The sequence below is a fragment of the Mycteria americana genome, chromosome 1 (genome assembly GCF_035582795.1).
Source record: "Mycteria americana isolate JAX WOST 10 ecotype Jacksonville Zoo and Gardens chromosome 1, USCA_MyAme_1.0, whole genome shotgun sequence".
Taxonomy (NCBI): domain Eukaryota; kingdom Metazoa; phylum Chordata; class Aves; order Ciconiiformes; family Ciconiidae; genus Mycteria; species Mycteria americana.
In genome coordinates this window covers 13,158,228-13,172,754 of record NC_134365.1, presented here as the reverse complement: position 1 = coordinate 13,172,754, position 14,527 = coordinate 13,158,228, and the positions used below count along the sequence as shown (strand labels likewise).

Here is a 14,527-nt window from a genome sequence, read left to right as displayed (position 1 = left end):
CAAAACCAGAAGCTCTATTTTTTTGTCTACTAAGTAATTATTTTATTAGGGAAGAATAATGGAACTTGAGTCCATTTTAAATGTTATATTATCTGTCAGCCAAGTAGATCTGTTTTGAAAGGCATGGTCCTGACAGTCGGACACAGCTTATCTTACTCTGCTTAGTTTCGTGTCTACTGCAGAAGTAGGTGAATAATGTTAATAGCTACAAAAATGGTTTTAGAGGTTTCAGAATATTTCAGATATAGAAACCATTGACTTATGTGACAACAAAAGAACACATATGCAAGACAATATGAACTTCCATTGCCATGCCCACTGCACCTAAACACAAAATTTCCTAGTTTATATGTTTCTTCTGTTGCCCTACTGCATTCTAAACCCCACAGTATTATTATGCAAAGTATAATACTGTGGAACACGAGGCAGATCAAACTCTCGCTGTTGGATATTAATTTAACCAGCCCAGAAAACTGCTTTTTTCTTTAAATGTGTGCTTTTTAAAACTGCAGAAGAAATGGGTTATTATTGCAGAGCCACAGTTCATGAGAACTACAACTTTGAAAACACCATGCAGTTTCAGAAATTGATTCAGCATTAGACAGTTCAGTTTCTCAGTAATAACGTGGAAGACATGAACCAAGCCACAAATCTATTTACAGGAAGACTGCTTCATCTACAGTCCACCTCTTCATGCCTTGCAAATGGCCTCAGCAGCATTAATTCAGATAGTCTGTTGCCACTAAGAAAACAGATTTATTCATCTCCACCCTACTCACATGGCACTGTGCGGAGGTAGAGATTGTCTCTTATGATCTGCTGGAGCTCATGGTCTACCGAACCTTTCTGGAACCGTAAATTGAGGTAGTGACGAAGGTCCTTATCAACAATGCCTCCTGTCAAGGAAAAGACAAATGAAAGCATGATTTTAAAATATATTGCTTTGATGGAAGCAATGAATCATTTGTAAAGTCTCAGTGGCTCACTTTCCTTCATGTTTCTGTCACAATGGATGACAGAAGCACAAAGAGCTTTCTGGTTAAGGCATGCAGCTGGTATAATATTACTTAGCATCAGTAACTGTAAAGGTTAGAACAGTTAATGACAACTAACTGGCTAAATCTGTACAGTTCAGAAAATACATATAGGATTACAGACAGAGGTGTCCATTTTTTTTTTCTGCACAAACTGGAACATATTGTTATTATATAACTACCTAAATATATATCTAAATAATACATTATTAGGTATTATGTTTCCCATGACCTTGTACCAATTTCCCACCTGCCTATTAAACCAAAAAAGCTTGGTTCAAAATGTCTCTGTAGTGTTCAGTGTTTTCAGTCCAAATCTAACCAGAATAAAATGTAGCTGTACTTAATGATCATATAAATATGATATAATATTTCATGTTATTTATTTCTAATAGCACTTACATCTGAAAAAGATACTATAGCAAAATGAGGGTACATATTTTATTTCCACCACTGAAAAGAGTCATTAGTAATAAAGCATCTCAGCATAACACTGCAAATGTGGAAAAAAATGAGTTAAAAAACCTGTATTTGCTGCTTTTACTATAACTTTAGGACAAAACAACCTAAAGTATTGTTTAGCCACTGACTGGTGTATCATGTTCCACTGTTAAAGGCATACCCATAAATCTAATCCAACATAATTAATAAACATTTCCTGATATAGTTCCTCTCCATTTCTTTTAACCTGGAGTATGGATCACTTTTATAATTATGGGAAAAAAGTCTATAAATAACTCCATTTCTTCCTTCTCCAAAATTCTTGACAGAAGAAAAATATAGAAAATCATTACTACACTGAATTCTGACATATATTCCTTAGATGAAAAATTGCAAGCAGATAGATCCCTAACTTGTTGCTTCACACATTCAACCTTAAAACGTTTTTTCAAATGGCATTTGCTATTGAACCCTCTGCCAAAAGTCTTATTGGCTTGGACTATATAAAGATTTTCCTGTAAAAAGGAACAAATAACATTCCTACCTAATTATTTGAAAGTCACTGCAGAGCACAAATAGCTATAAATTAAAATATATTTCTCCTTACAGCTATTCCTATTTATCTGCCAGTTACAAGTCCATAATCTTATTATTGCTGCTCTTTGTCAATAACTTCAAAACCTTTTGTTCCAGGTTTATAAAAAGCTTACAAATAATTTCTATCGTCTTTAGCTAAAGGCAAAAAACCAGCAGACTTTCCTAATCAAAAGGAAAAAACAAAGCCCCAACTCATAAGAGACACAAATACCTGTGTGCCCAGTTCCCAGAGGCTGAAAACTTCCATACAGATCGCTGTTATTCCAGGATCCCCACTGAGCCACTTAGTCTACTACTTTGGTACCACTAACCCTGTTTCTAGCAATGGGCTGTTTGCAGACCAGAGCATCCTTACTCCTGCTAATTTCTTACGAGATTTCAGAGGAGGCGAGGGCTAGAGGAGGCTGCAGAGAGATGCTCTGCTCCTGATTGGAATCAGCTGTCCTTTCTGATCGGCTGCAGAGAGTAAAGGTCCTGCAGCTCTTGCTCTTCTCTCTCTAATATACAGAACATGCCCAGTGATGCAGATGCTTTCTGGCAGCCTGAGAAAATGCCAGCTCGAGAACAACAGCTGTAGCCTGCCCACTGACATAAACCTGAATCATTCAACTTATGACATAAGTAAGTTTAGGAACCTACACAGATTTCTGACCCTCAAAGTGCATTTTTTATTTACAGCCTTTTGCTTCAAACACAGCCATTTGCTTCACCATGTGTTAACGAATGCACTAAAACCTCCTAAGCACTTCATAAAAAGAGTCACCTGATATTTTTGGCAAATTGCATATTCCAAACTGGAGTATAAAAATGTATATTTACAAGAGGAGATACTGACAGCCTTGTATTTGTTACATACAGATTCAAAAGCAAAAGTTTGTAACAGACATAAAACCTGTACATGGTGCAGAGGAAAAAAACTTACCAGCTTCCAAGCACAAGGGAAACACATTAATTTTTTCTTAATATCTGAGTACATACTGTAACATTAGCAAAGTCTATTTTAAAGAGCAGTCAGATGAACTACAGACAGCAAGTGTACAATTGACAAATTTCCCTCTTCAAAAGTGATTCTGTTTTCTGACCTAAATGACGTTTTTCAATTCTTTGGGCAAAAGGTACCTTTTTTTTGAGTCTGGTATAACAATGAATTTTACATCCTGGAAAATATAAAAAATAAAATAGTTTGAGAGTCCTGAAGAGCAGATGCAAAATTTTTAATCATCCTTCCAATCGTCATTCTTCTGCTTTCCTTCCCTTAAAAAGCTTTGTTGTTTTACCTGATGCTTGTGAAAAGCATACTTGACTCCAGATGTTCTTTCCAGGTATTTATAGTACCTGAGCTTTTGAGCAGCCTGATCCCTTTAAAGTACAAGCAGAACAAAATCTTGAGTGTGCTTGTATGGGGCTATATGGCTTTTTGCAAGAAACCACAGTGATTCACAAGAATGTAAAACAGCCTTGATTTAGTAGCAGTGAATTATAGCTTGTGTTACAGACTATATAAGTCAAGAATAACATGAGTAATAATAATAGGAATATGTCCTCCAAAAGGCTGAAATAAGAGACAGAAAATATTATCATTTGGTTTGCTTTGGAGGGAAAAAAGAAACTTATTGATATTGTCAATATGTTCATAGAAAGAGAAGCAATCAGAGAGAAACTGTTTTTATGGGCAGTAACAATACTCCGCTATTTAGTAGTCCCATCCAACCCAGTCGGACAAGTGTCCGGTACTTGGTTTCTATAAAACTCAACTTTCCATTATTTTCTCTTTTCGCTGTGCATTGAAACCCATTGAGGTGTTGAAAAATTCCTCACATGAACCTAATCCCCTAGTTTTCTATTATTCCCAGCCAGCCCAGAGTGGAGGACCTTGGAAGGATGCTCAGGGGCCGCCGGTGCCTGCCGCACCGTGCTGCCAGCCCCGCTGCAGCTGCACAGCAGCTCAGGAGGAGGAGCTCAGAGGGAAAGAGCTCACGAAGGCCGCATCCTGCTCACCGTGCATGACAGCGAAAGGAAGAGCTGTTGTGTGTCAGAGGCATTATACAGCACAAGCTTTAGAAACCCAACCCAGAGATCATAATTAAAAATGTTCTTTGGTCACTGCCACAGGAGGAGGCTGACAACTGCGCGACAGAGCATGCACTGGCTTGCAGCCATGCAGGGTTGTTTTTTTTTTTCTTTTTCCTGGCTTGAAGCCTATACTCTGTTTCAGTTTCATTTCACTCCAATGAATCCCATTGCTTTGGTAGCTGGGAAATATAGGACGTGAATTAAACACTTCCAGTAATGACCTCTTGCATAATGTATGTATGTCTGGTTTAGGTACAGCTACCAATCATGATGGCAAACTCATAACCATGACCAAATTTGATTCCACAGATTATAAAATGAGATACACTTGGCTGAACTAAAAAATATTCTGTTTGCATGTTTTACTTATGAATTTAATGAGCAAAGTATATCTTTTTACAGTGTTTTAATATATTTCTGTCAGGTTTCCTTCCCTTCTCAAAATCTAGTAGCAAAGCCCAATCAGAAAAGAAATACAATAAAGAACACACTTACAAAAGGGTATTGAATAGTTTGTAGCTCATTAAAAGATTCAAAACAGATAAAGATAATTGCCATTTCCGAGAAAATGACAGGGATAAAGGTTTATAATTTTCTCTAGCCCTAAATATTGTAAGTGGGTTTTTTGTAACTTCCCATTTGGTAACCTACTGATGCTGCAGCTGGAGTCTACTCTTGTATTATTTTTCAGTGCAGGACTACTTGCAAAACACAAACATCCCTCTTCTTGTTCCCACAATGTTATCTCTAAATAATTTATTTCTTTCCCTTAACACAATTTTTATCGTTCTAATTTCTCAACAAACATTTTTGAGTATTCACCCATTAATATTTTCTCATCTTGTATCATAACCTTTCAATAAATTGACTTCCCAAAACCTGGTGTGGTACATTATTTGGTTTTTAACAGTATAATCAATTGCACCTCAGCCAAGAATAGTTTGCCTTGGATGTTTTATTTGCTGGTATTAGAAATTAAAAGATTTCAGTTTCCCTGGGTTCTATAAATACTCCTGGTTAGAAAAATCTATGAGTAAGCAAGACTCTTACATCTAGATTTGCATCTGTACGTGACCTGTGTCTTAGAAAAACAAAGGAAATAGCTTAGGATCTGGACCTGTGAAAACAGACAAGTTCATAAGCTTTTAGTATATATGTCCCCTCTTCTACTGCCCTATTTGCATCAATCTGCGTCTCCCCTTGTTTTCAACAAGCTCCCACTTCTGACTGAAATATAAGACATACATTTGGCAAAGTCAAATGCCTTGGCTGAACAGGCTTTCACTAGCTTTGGTAATGATACTATTCTACTGGAGAGTCTCGCCCCAAATATTTATGCAGGTGCCACCTGGACCTTTATATTAATCCTATGGTATGCCTCCATGGACATCTGACAATAGCTCAAGTTTCTTCTGCACCTCTTCTGTAGAAGACATGCAATTTGGTGCATGCCAGACTAATTTCTCTTTCATCATTAACAGATGATCTAACTGACTTTTCAATCAGTAGCCTAAATGACAGCCTGACTTCTTTAAACCAGATATCAGGAATATCTGATTTATTAGTTCTTTTGTCTGCTGATGAAATTAAAAAGTCTTTTGCCCATGAAAATGGCTGCAAGAATTTTTTTTGTGTCTCTCTGGGATCTACCGAGAAAGTCATAGCCATCATAAATAAAAAGCTGCGCATATGGTTTAATTGCTCATTTCTGAATATTTTTGGAAATGGTCCAGTAAGAATTCAGAATACCTGAAATTATCATATAGAACCCTTCTCAGTCATCCCGTTGGTTCAGTGACACCATGCCCACCTACCTATAAAAATCTCTATGATTTCTTCATTCTGGCCTATAAGGCCTAACCTGAGGTGACCTATAATTCCCCTCCTCCAGTCCTGTTCTCCAGACCCACACAGCTCTAGGCTGGTATATGCATAAAAATCAGCAACGCAAGTTTGAGCAGCAGTGAGGGACTGGCACTACCCAGCTGTGAGAGAACCTGTATCAGCCAGGGCTCCAAAACACTCCTGCTGACGTACTTATCTCACTGCAAGCTCCCTAAAGTAATTAAAAAGCTTTTAAACATAAAAAAATATTAACTTCCATATACCCTCTTCTCTCAAAGTTTCTTTCCCCAGATGGTCCTCTCAGGAGAATAGCAACATTCCCCTCTCCTGAGGGTTCCACCTAACCCATAGACCATAACAAAGTTTGTGAACAAAGAGGTAAAATATGTCCACAGGACTTTTTTTCTTTTTTTTTTTTTTTCACAAGTCCAGTAATATTTATTGTAATAAAATTAAAAAAAAAATCCTTAAAATATAAAAGAAAGCATTAATTAAAGAGGAATTGATGAGTACCATTACTCATATGAATTGCTAGCACTTATAGTACAAACAATACTTTTTAAACAAATTAAGTATGTCTTATCTTAGTACTTGATTAATGAAGATATCATGCATTTAACGTTTCAGAACCAGAATGAGATTATTTACTTTAATAGTTTATTTAACTGGCAAGAGTAACCAAAAAAATCACTTTTAAGAGAGAATATGAAAATTCCAAGTAATATCAAAATTCTCAGTTGGATTTCATAAGGATTCTTATTAAAATACAGCCTGCAGTTAAGTCTATTATTTAAAGAAAATTATTCTCAACAAACCTATCTAGTGCTCAGAGGAGTGTAAAGATGAATGATGGCATTTCACTAATCATCATATGTTGAGCATATTCAACCCTGGAAGTTCCTTCAGGTTTCCATGTAAAATATGTAATCACTACAAGAGTAGACTAAAAACAGTACAACAAAACTTTAGTAAATTGTAAGAAGCATGTGTTGCATTCCAGTCATCAGCTGAAGATTACACTTTTTATTTTTAAAGCCTTTCTATCTCTAGATTAAATTCTGTGGGTCTTCTTTGAACTTCTGCCTGTCTTCCACCACTACCTTCAGCCAAGTCTGCCATCAGACTTATCTGCAATGTCTCAAACCATCAGGGTTGAGCTATCGTCACTGTAGAATGTGTGGTAAGATAAAGTGACGGAGAACCAAAAGGGAATTATGGAAGAAAATTAGACTCCTCAGGAAGAAAATTAATTTCTTTCATACTTGGGACTACTCCAATAAATTCAATTTCATGATCCTTTACTGGAGACCTAAACAAATTTCAAGAGTAAAGGGTCTGGAAAAATGTACAACTTGGAGTTCTTATGTGCGCCATATATGATGAAAAACATTTTAAGATTTAGTTTATTGACACGGAAATGGCCTTCTTTTTTATAGCCTACTATTTTGTAGTCTTTCCTTTTCTCTTTGCGTATTGATTATACAGTACTACAACCTTTTTGCTTATTGGTCTTTTATATTATATATTATATACATGTATATTGTATTTATCACACACACTTACGTTTCCATCCTCAGATATATCCTTTTATTTCTCCCTCCTACCATTTTAAATTCAAAGATTTAAAATACAGCTGTGTAGGGCTTACAAGATAAATTGCACAGGGATTCTACTATATACATAATACAGACTGTATTAAAAAAAACACAAACAACAAAATCTAGCCAGACAATGAATAATTTTCTCCATGACAGGTCACTGAGCATTCATATGGAATCACGGAATCATAGAATATCTCAAGTTGGAAGGGACCCATAAGGATCGTCGAGTCCAACTCCCTGCTCCTCACAGGACTACCTAAAACTAAATCACATCAATATTACATCAATATTTGGATGTATGTCTCTGTATAAATATGCAGTTCCCTAATCTCTGTGGGCAATGTATTTCACCTGCTCTCCTCAGACCAGGAGACAGGCTGAGGTTTGCACACTCTTTGATCTTCACAGTGGAGAAAGTTGCCACTTTCTCTGTTGCAGGGAATGGAGGTATCCTCACTGGCTACGGACAACCTGGGTTCATTTCACCACTGTGTTACACCTGCCCTTGTGGTACCTTCTCCTGGGGCGGTCTGAGAAAGGACTAGATCAAGAGGATACCCTGCAGCAGCAACAAGATGAGACCAGAAGCACCGGGGGTAGACTGATCCTTGGAATAATGCGAAAGCATATCATGCCCTGGATTTATTTTCTTAGTTTCCCTGGATTTATTTTCTTAGTTTCGTGGCTAACCTTAAGCCTCTGTTTGAAATATAAAACCCAAGTGTGCACTGTGCTGGAAGCACAAATGTGGTTTGTAATGACACAGGGAGACTGTGTCAGCAGGAGAGTCAGCTGAGCCAAACACATCTGCATTTGGTACCTTGTCTCAGATTACTGAACTTCAGCGCTTCTTGAAATAGTAGATCTCTAGTCCTTGTGGCTACAGAAACAGCCTTCCATTGTGAAGCCAGTTGCAGCACCTTCCAGAGTCTGCTGGCAGCACGTAACATTGACTTTGAGATAGGCACTCCCAAGTTAACCTCCGAGAACTGCCATTTTAGTAAAACCATTTTGTAGCTTTGCTATTTAGAGGTAGTTTGTTTTGTTCTCTTCAGTTAATTGACCACCCAGCACAGCTCTTGACTGTAGGTTCTGGGAAACACCATGATTTAACTGGTTGGTAAAAAGAAGTCAAGCTGTACTTCATGTAACAGAGAGGACAGGTTGTGGCACTTTGCTTTCAGAATACTTATGTTTTATTCAGTGTTCTAGTTAGTAGGTGTATTCAAAAAGTAAAAATGATGTTCGAATACCGCTGCTGCTTCTCTACAAAGGCTGTCTGGAAATGAACTGCCTTTTACTCTAGTTTTGAAATTCACTGAAGCAACATTTCCTAATTATGAAACAGAGCTATTTGTAGGTGCCTCCAGTATATCATTGATTTGACTGATAACTTACACATAAACATTAATGATTGCTACTGAGATATTTAAAAGACTGTAATTGTTCCTACAAGACTTACTACAAGGGAAATAATTACCTTTACAGATGTTTTTGACAAACACTAAATTGTAAGGGATTATACATTTACTTACCAAGTGAGAATGTCAAAAATGACACTCAGCCTGCACAGTCATATACAGCCCAGAAATATCTGCAAGGATAGACTTCTCTTGAAATTTGAACATATTTACAGAAGTCTTACTTCAAATACTACCTGGCATTCAGATGGCCCCACTCATAGAAATCTTTTATTTGGACAAAGGGTACCACAACAGAGCTTGAAACTTGTTAAGGCCAATGTTTGTTATGTGACCTAACTCCCAGATACAGCTCCCAAAGAAAATGATAGAAAGGTCCCAAGTGACTTCAACAAGAACATGTGGAAAAGGGAAATAAAACATCTTATTGGTATTCTTCTAAAGACAAAACCTCTTTGAAAATTGATGGCACTTAAAGCTGAAAACTCATAGAATAAGCTTAACCAGAGATTGACTGTAGCATACTAAAAACATTTGAACAGAACTAATAAGGCTGGTTTTAGCTTCAGAAAAAAACATCTATATTGTTATTTGGGCTGGATATATTGCCAGGAAGCTGTTGAATTCTAAGAAAATCCACATTAGATACAAACGTCCAATAGACAAGTTAACCAAGGGAAAAAAAAAAGTCATAAAGATGTAAGAATTTTGTTTTAATCAAACTATAGCAGAATATTTTTTCATGTATATACTTGGGGGGAAAAAAACCCCATGCTTCTCTCTGTGTGCTGCTTACTGACATGCTCATTAGAAAAAACACACTTATAAATTGACTTCTCCGGAAAAGCTTGAATGCAGCATTAATCTCTGATACACAGTAATGGTGACATTCATTCTGGCTGGGTACAAATTATGCCTCATTGTGTCAGTTTAATTCTTCGTGCTGTAAGGGTGAGTCACCTAACACTGAAACTCTACAACCTTTCTTGGGGTCATCTGGTGGAGCAGCAAATTTAATACCCAGAACACCTGCAAAAAGGGCATGTTCAGACAGTATTTCTCTGGAACCAACCACATACATCTTACTTGTATCCAAAGCCATCTCTGCTCTCTACATCCAGAGCCTCTACAGTCCCCTCTGGGCTCCCCTCTGGACTGCCTGCTCTCTGCTGAGAGCTACATGGATAGATTGCTGGTCTTCAAGAAGAATCTGTTACAAGTTTTATTATTCAAGCAAAAGTAGAACTTACAAGAGTAAGTTCAAAATTGTCTTACTGTGGACAAATATTCTCCTGTTCTTGCTATGCAATGGGTAAAATAATCTCTTAAAAGCAGACAGCAATTGCTCCTCAACTTTAATGGAAAAGTTACTGTTCTGTTTAATACTCCTTTTTTCCATGAATGCAGCAATGTGACTGTTCATCTACTAGGGACACAAATGTTCTTTTTCTCTAATACTCTTTTAGTTTTATCTTCTTTCTGGAAGACAACTCTGATGGAAGTTTGAGGTTTGACAAGTGTTTGAATAAAATATGAAAGACTGGATCAGAATAGTGGCATAGTTTCACCAGACTTGAATTATTTGAAAGGTATTCTACTTAAATCATAGCTGCACAATTTTAATTGCTTGAGATAGAGACTTATTTTCCTTACTTCTGGAAATAATATTGCTGTATTAATAGGTTGTGAATTGTGTGATGACATTTTGTAAAAGAGAAAGATTAATCTGGGTAAAAAAATTCCAGTAACACATAATTTATGAGGGAAGCAAGTTCACAGAGGCCACCATTGTATGAGTTCTAATAATAGTTACAAAATATGATTTAGGTTGGTATCTGAATTATGGGAGACCAGTTTTTTAAAGTCTTTACAGCATCTCAGTCTGAACCCATAATGTACCTTGAAAAATCACTACCATAATGCATTAGTTCCTGGCTTTCTAATAGCTTGTTGCATAAATAGCAGAAAACGATTTTGCAGACTTTATAGTCATGAAACTTATCAAGCGAAAACTTAACATGCAATAGATAAACTGAACTTTGAAAGCAGAGTTTACAAAATTATTGCTAATCTATGAGATTGAATTGCATATATGTTATCAAATGCATATCCTTCATCCAAAACCCCATTCTGAATCAAGTGTCATGGCATTCATATCATTAAAACAGGAGGTGCTTTACAGCTATTTTTCAGTAATGGGAAATTAAGACAACACAAAACATGCAAATAAGCCTGAGGTCAAGAAGGCATCCCCCAGCTTTATACATAGCACAGTACTCAGAACACTTAACTAACATGGTCCTGTTTCATTTCTGTGTGATGCTCCTTTCAGCTTGAAGTCCATAGTGATACCATGTTCCAGCTATCACTCAAGTTAAACAGGTTGTGCCTAGTCACAGAAAATTTCACTGAACAGAAAATTTCTCAGCACATGAAACCAAAATGAAAGCCATGTTGGAAACTGAGCAAGTGAGGCTCTTCTTTCTAAGCCAAGAGTGGGTGGGTACCTCAGTATGTTGAGGCCACAGGACCAGTGGATGCACTCTATAGTTCTCGTGGGATAGTGTTGAAGTGGCGATACATGCTACACGCTAAGAAACCTGCATTTCAGTCAAGACAGAAGAGCAGATGAAGTCTGTGGAGTGTTTGGGATTCTCTGGAACAAAAGTTGCAGTACTAATTGAACAGGTCATTATTAGGCTTAAAACCAAATGAATCAAGAAATAACTAGACCAGCAGTGGACATAATATTTAGAGCTTTACAAAAAGACTGCACTGTTAATCCCCTAAGACGGGTAGCAGACATATTTCTAAGGCTGTATATTATTCAGGTTTTCATTTTGCGCTGGCTTGGGAATTAGAGCCTTTCACCAAAAACCAGTTTTCTTTCCCTGTCTGGGGGGGTCCATTCTCTCTAAGGCATCCAGGATGGTTAAATATTACATAGGTAATTACTCACAGAAAAAAACCCTCTCTGATAAAAAGTATATAAAAAGTTGGATATAGTACACAATTTCACTATAAAACTAATTTTTAAAAAAGCTAGATATAGCTAGAAAAATCTATAACAAAATAAGCATTTACTGTTTAAAATGACTGCATAACAAGGCATAAGTAATCCTATTTTCTTTCTTGAAGACATCTAAAACCTCATCATTCTTTGTTTGTGCAGTCTTATAAAGCAATTAATAATCTTACAAGAATAATTAATAATTAATACTAATAATTACAAGACTGGCATAAAGAATAAATTTTAGTTTGGGAAAGAAACGTGAAGGTACAAATAAGCCAAGGGGTTTGCTTCGTTTTGAAGTAAGGCTGAAAAAATTACTAATTATGTCATTGAAGCACCTTTTATGGTAACAAACTTCTTAGCTATTGTAGCACAAAAGCATGACAGATAGTATCTGTTACCTTAATATAAAACCCATTCAAAGTATTTTCTGGCACAATCCATCACACTAGGCAAGCTTCAAAGATGTACAGTAAAAGTACAATCAAAGCAGTATAAATTTTGGTAAATTGTTGAGTCATACTTCAATATGAAAAATTAAAATGAAGTGGTTGAGGCCTCAATAGTACTGTGCAGCACCATGCATCGGGTTTGCTACAGAACATCTCTAGAACAACTGGCATTTTTCCCTACTTATGCGTTAATTAAATCCAGCAATATCGTCATAAAATCACTCAGCTACAGGTACCAGGACATTTCAGATCAGAGGATCTGTTGCTCTGGGTCAACTTCTGGGCCGTTATGCTTAGTAGTCTGTCTCTGGCAAGCATTTTGCCAAAGCAAAGGAAAAACCAAAGTGCCCATCAGAGCCTGGGCGCTCCAGCTGCTGCAACGTGGCAGGGCAGACAGCCTCTCTAATTCTCCCTCTGAATCACGCTCAGTGAGAATACAATTCCTTCGCTCCCTCTTTTTCCGCATATAAAAAGGAAAGTGTTCCTACTTCTTTCAGAGAGAAGCTAGCAAGATAAAATTCAAGCAAGCAAATAACTAAATGCCAAATACAACAGCAAGACTTGTAGAAGATCAAGCAAATTATTTCCATGTACTTACTGCTCACAGTGCTTTCTATGCAGTGACAATACCCTTCTTCAATTCTAGGCAGGGACACAGACTGCATGAACTCATGTCTCTGTATCAATCAACAATAGCAGATCCCCAGCACGCTAAGACAAATTAGCTTGTTCAAATTAGCTTGTTCTCAAAAAGCTACAAAAGTAGGTTTGATTTTTAAAATAAAAAAATGAAAGTCTTTGTGATGTCACTCAATGAGCATGTTCAAATTACTGTATGTTGCTGAGCCCAGCCATGTCTTTAGGCAATCGAAGGTACCTTTTGTGTAGTATGGTACTTTAGCATAAAAGACAGCACTTGGTTTTGGAGCACTGAACCAGCTGCTCAGTACACGAAGAAGCTGTTATATTCTGGGACAGTCTCAGTTGGTTAGCTGAGTCCCCTTGTGTTGATTTAATTAGCACTGCTGGAAAATGTAAATGACCGAGAGAGACACTGTGCATTGTGCAAAATTACATTGTGCAAAATATGTGTGCTTACATAATATGTTTCAACAAAGAAATAAAATGCTCCTGTTCCCAGGAGCTCCAGGCAGGCAGATGGTGGGTACTCCAGCAAGATCATGCACTTCGCCTGCAGAGAAGCGATGCCCTCAACCTCTGGGGAAGAGACTGCTGCTGCACTTCTGTAATACCCCAGTTTGCTGATCCACAGAACAAAACACAGGATTACAGCTGGACTAAAATTGCTCACTCTGCATCCCCAGAAGCAGGAAGGTGTCACAACAGGGGACAAAAATGAGATGACAGAGTTCTAGGTGCACTTTTTTACCCTTCAGGCACATTGTCCCCATGGCTATGATCTACTGGACTGAAATCAATCCAGTCTGGAGTTCAGAAGAATGCTTAGTTGTTTCATACAGAATTTATTACATTTTCACAGTTGTTGCTTAATTAAAAGAGAAAACTAGTGGGCTAAAATCATGGGACAAAAAAGAATTTGGCAAGCCACTGAGGTGTGGATTAATAGCTACACATTTCCAGCTTTATCTGTGCATGTTAAGGTCAGTATCAGTGTGCATATGGTACAAAGCCATAAAAGTGCTTGAGATACGAATATTGTCAAGGAGGATATGCCTGTAGTTTCATCTGCCTTTCTCTGTTGAGATTTTGATGCACATCTTATGAAATATTAGATCTGTACTTTCCCAATGCCATTTCCTTCTTCTAGTGGTAAAGACCCAAGGTACTACAAGGAAGCTTTATACCATATAAGAAATGCCAGCAGTCAATATGCCTTTTTTTCTTTTTTCTTTTTTTTTTTTTTTACAGCTTGACAGTCTTAAACTAGCATGCAGAGATAATGGAGACATTTATGTTTTTAAATCAGGAAGCTAGTAAAAAATTTCTGTTTCTATAAGACTGCAATAAAAAGGGGAATTAAAACAATAAAGGGCCAGATTCTTGGATCCTTATGCAGCTATGGTAAAGG

General features: G+C 37.1%; 1 protein-coding gene across 15 annotated transcripts in view; it reads right to left on the bottom strand.

Annotated features, from left to right (window-relative positions):
- The window catches only part of MAGI2 (membrane associated guanylate kinase, WW and PDZ domain containing 2), a 776,755-nt gene that overhangs the window by 536,450 nt on the left and 225,778 nt on the right, over positions 1–14,527 (bottom strand). For all 15 annotated transcript variants that reach the window (XM_075491038.1, XM_075491056.1, XM_075491102.1 and 12 more), the window contains exon 2: positions 780–896. In XM_075491038.1, coding sequence (XP_075347153.1) covers positions 780–896 — 117 coding nt within the window. The remainder of the gene's footprint in view (positions 1–779; positions 897–14,527) is intronic.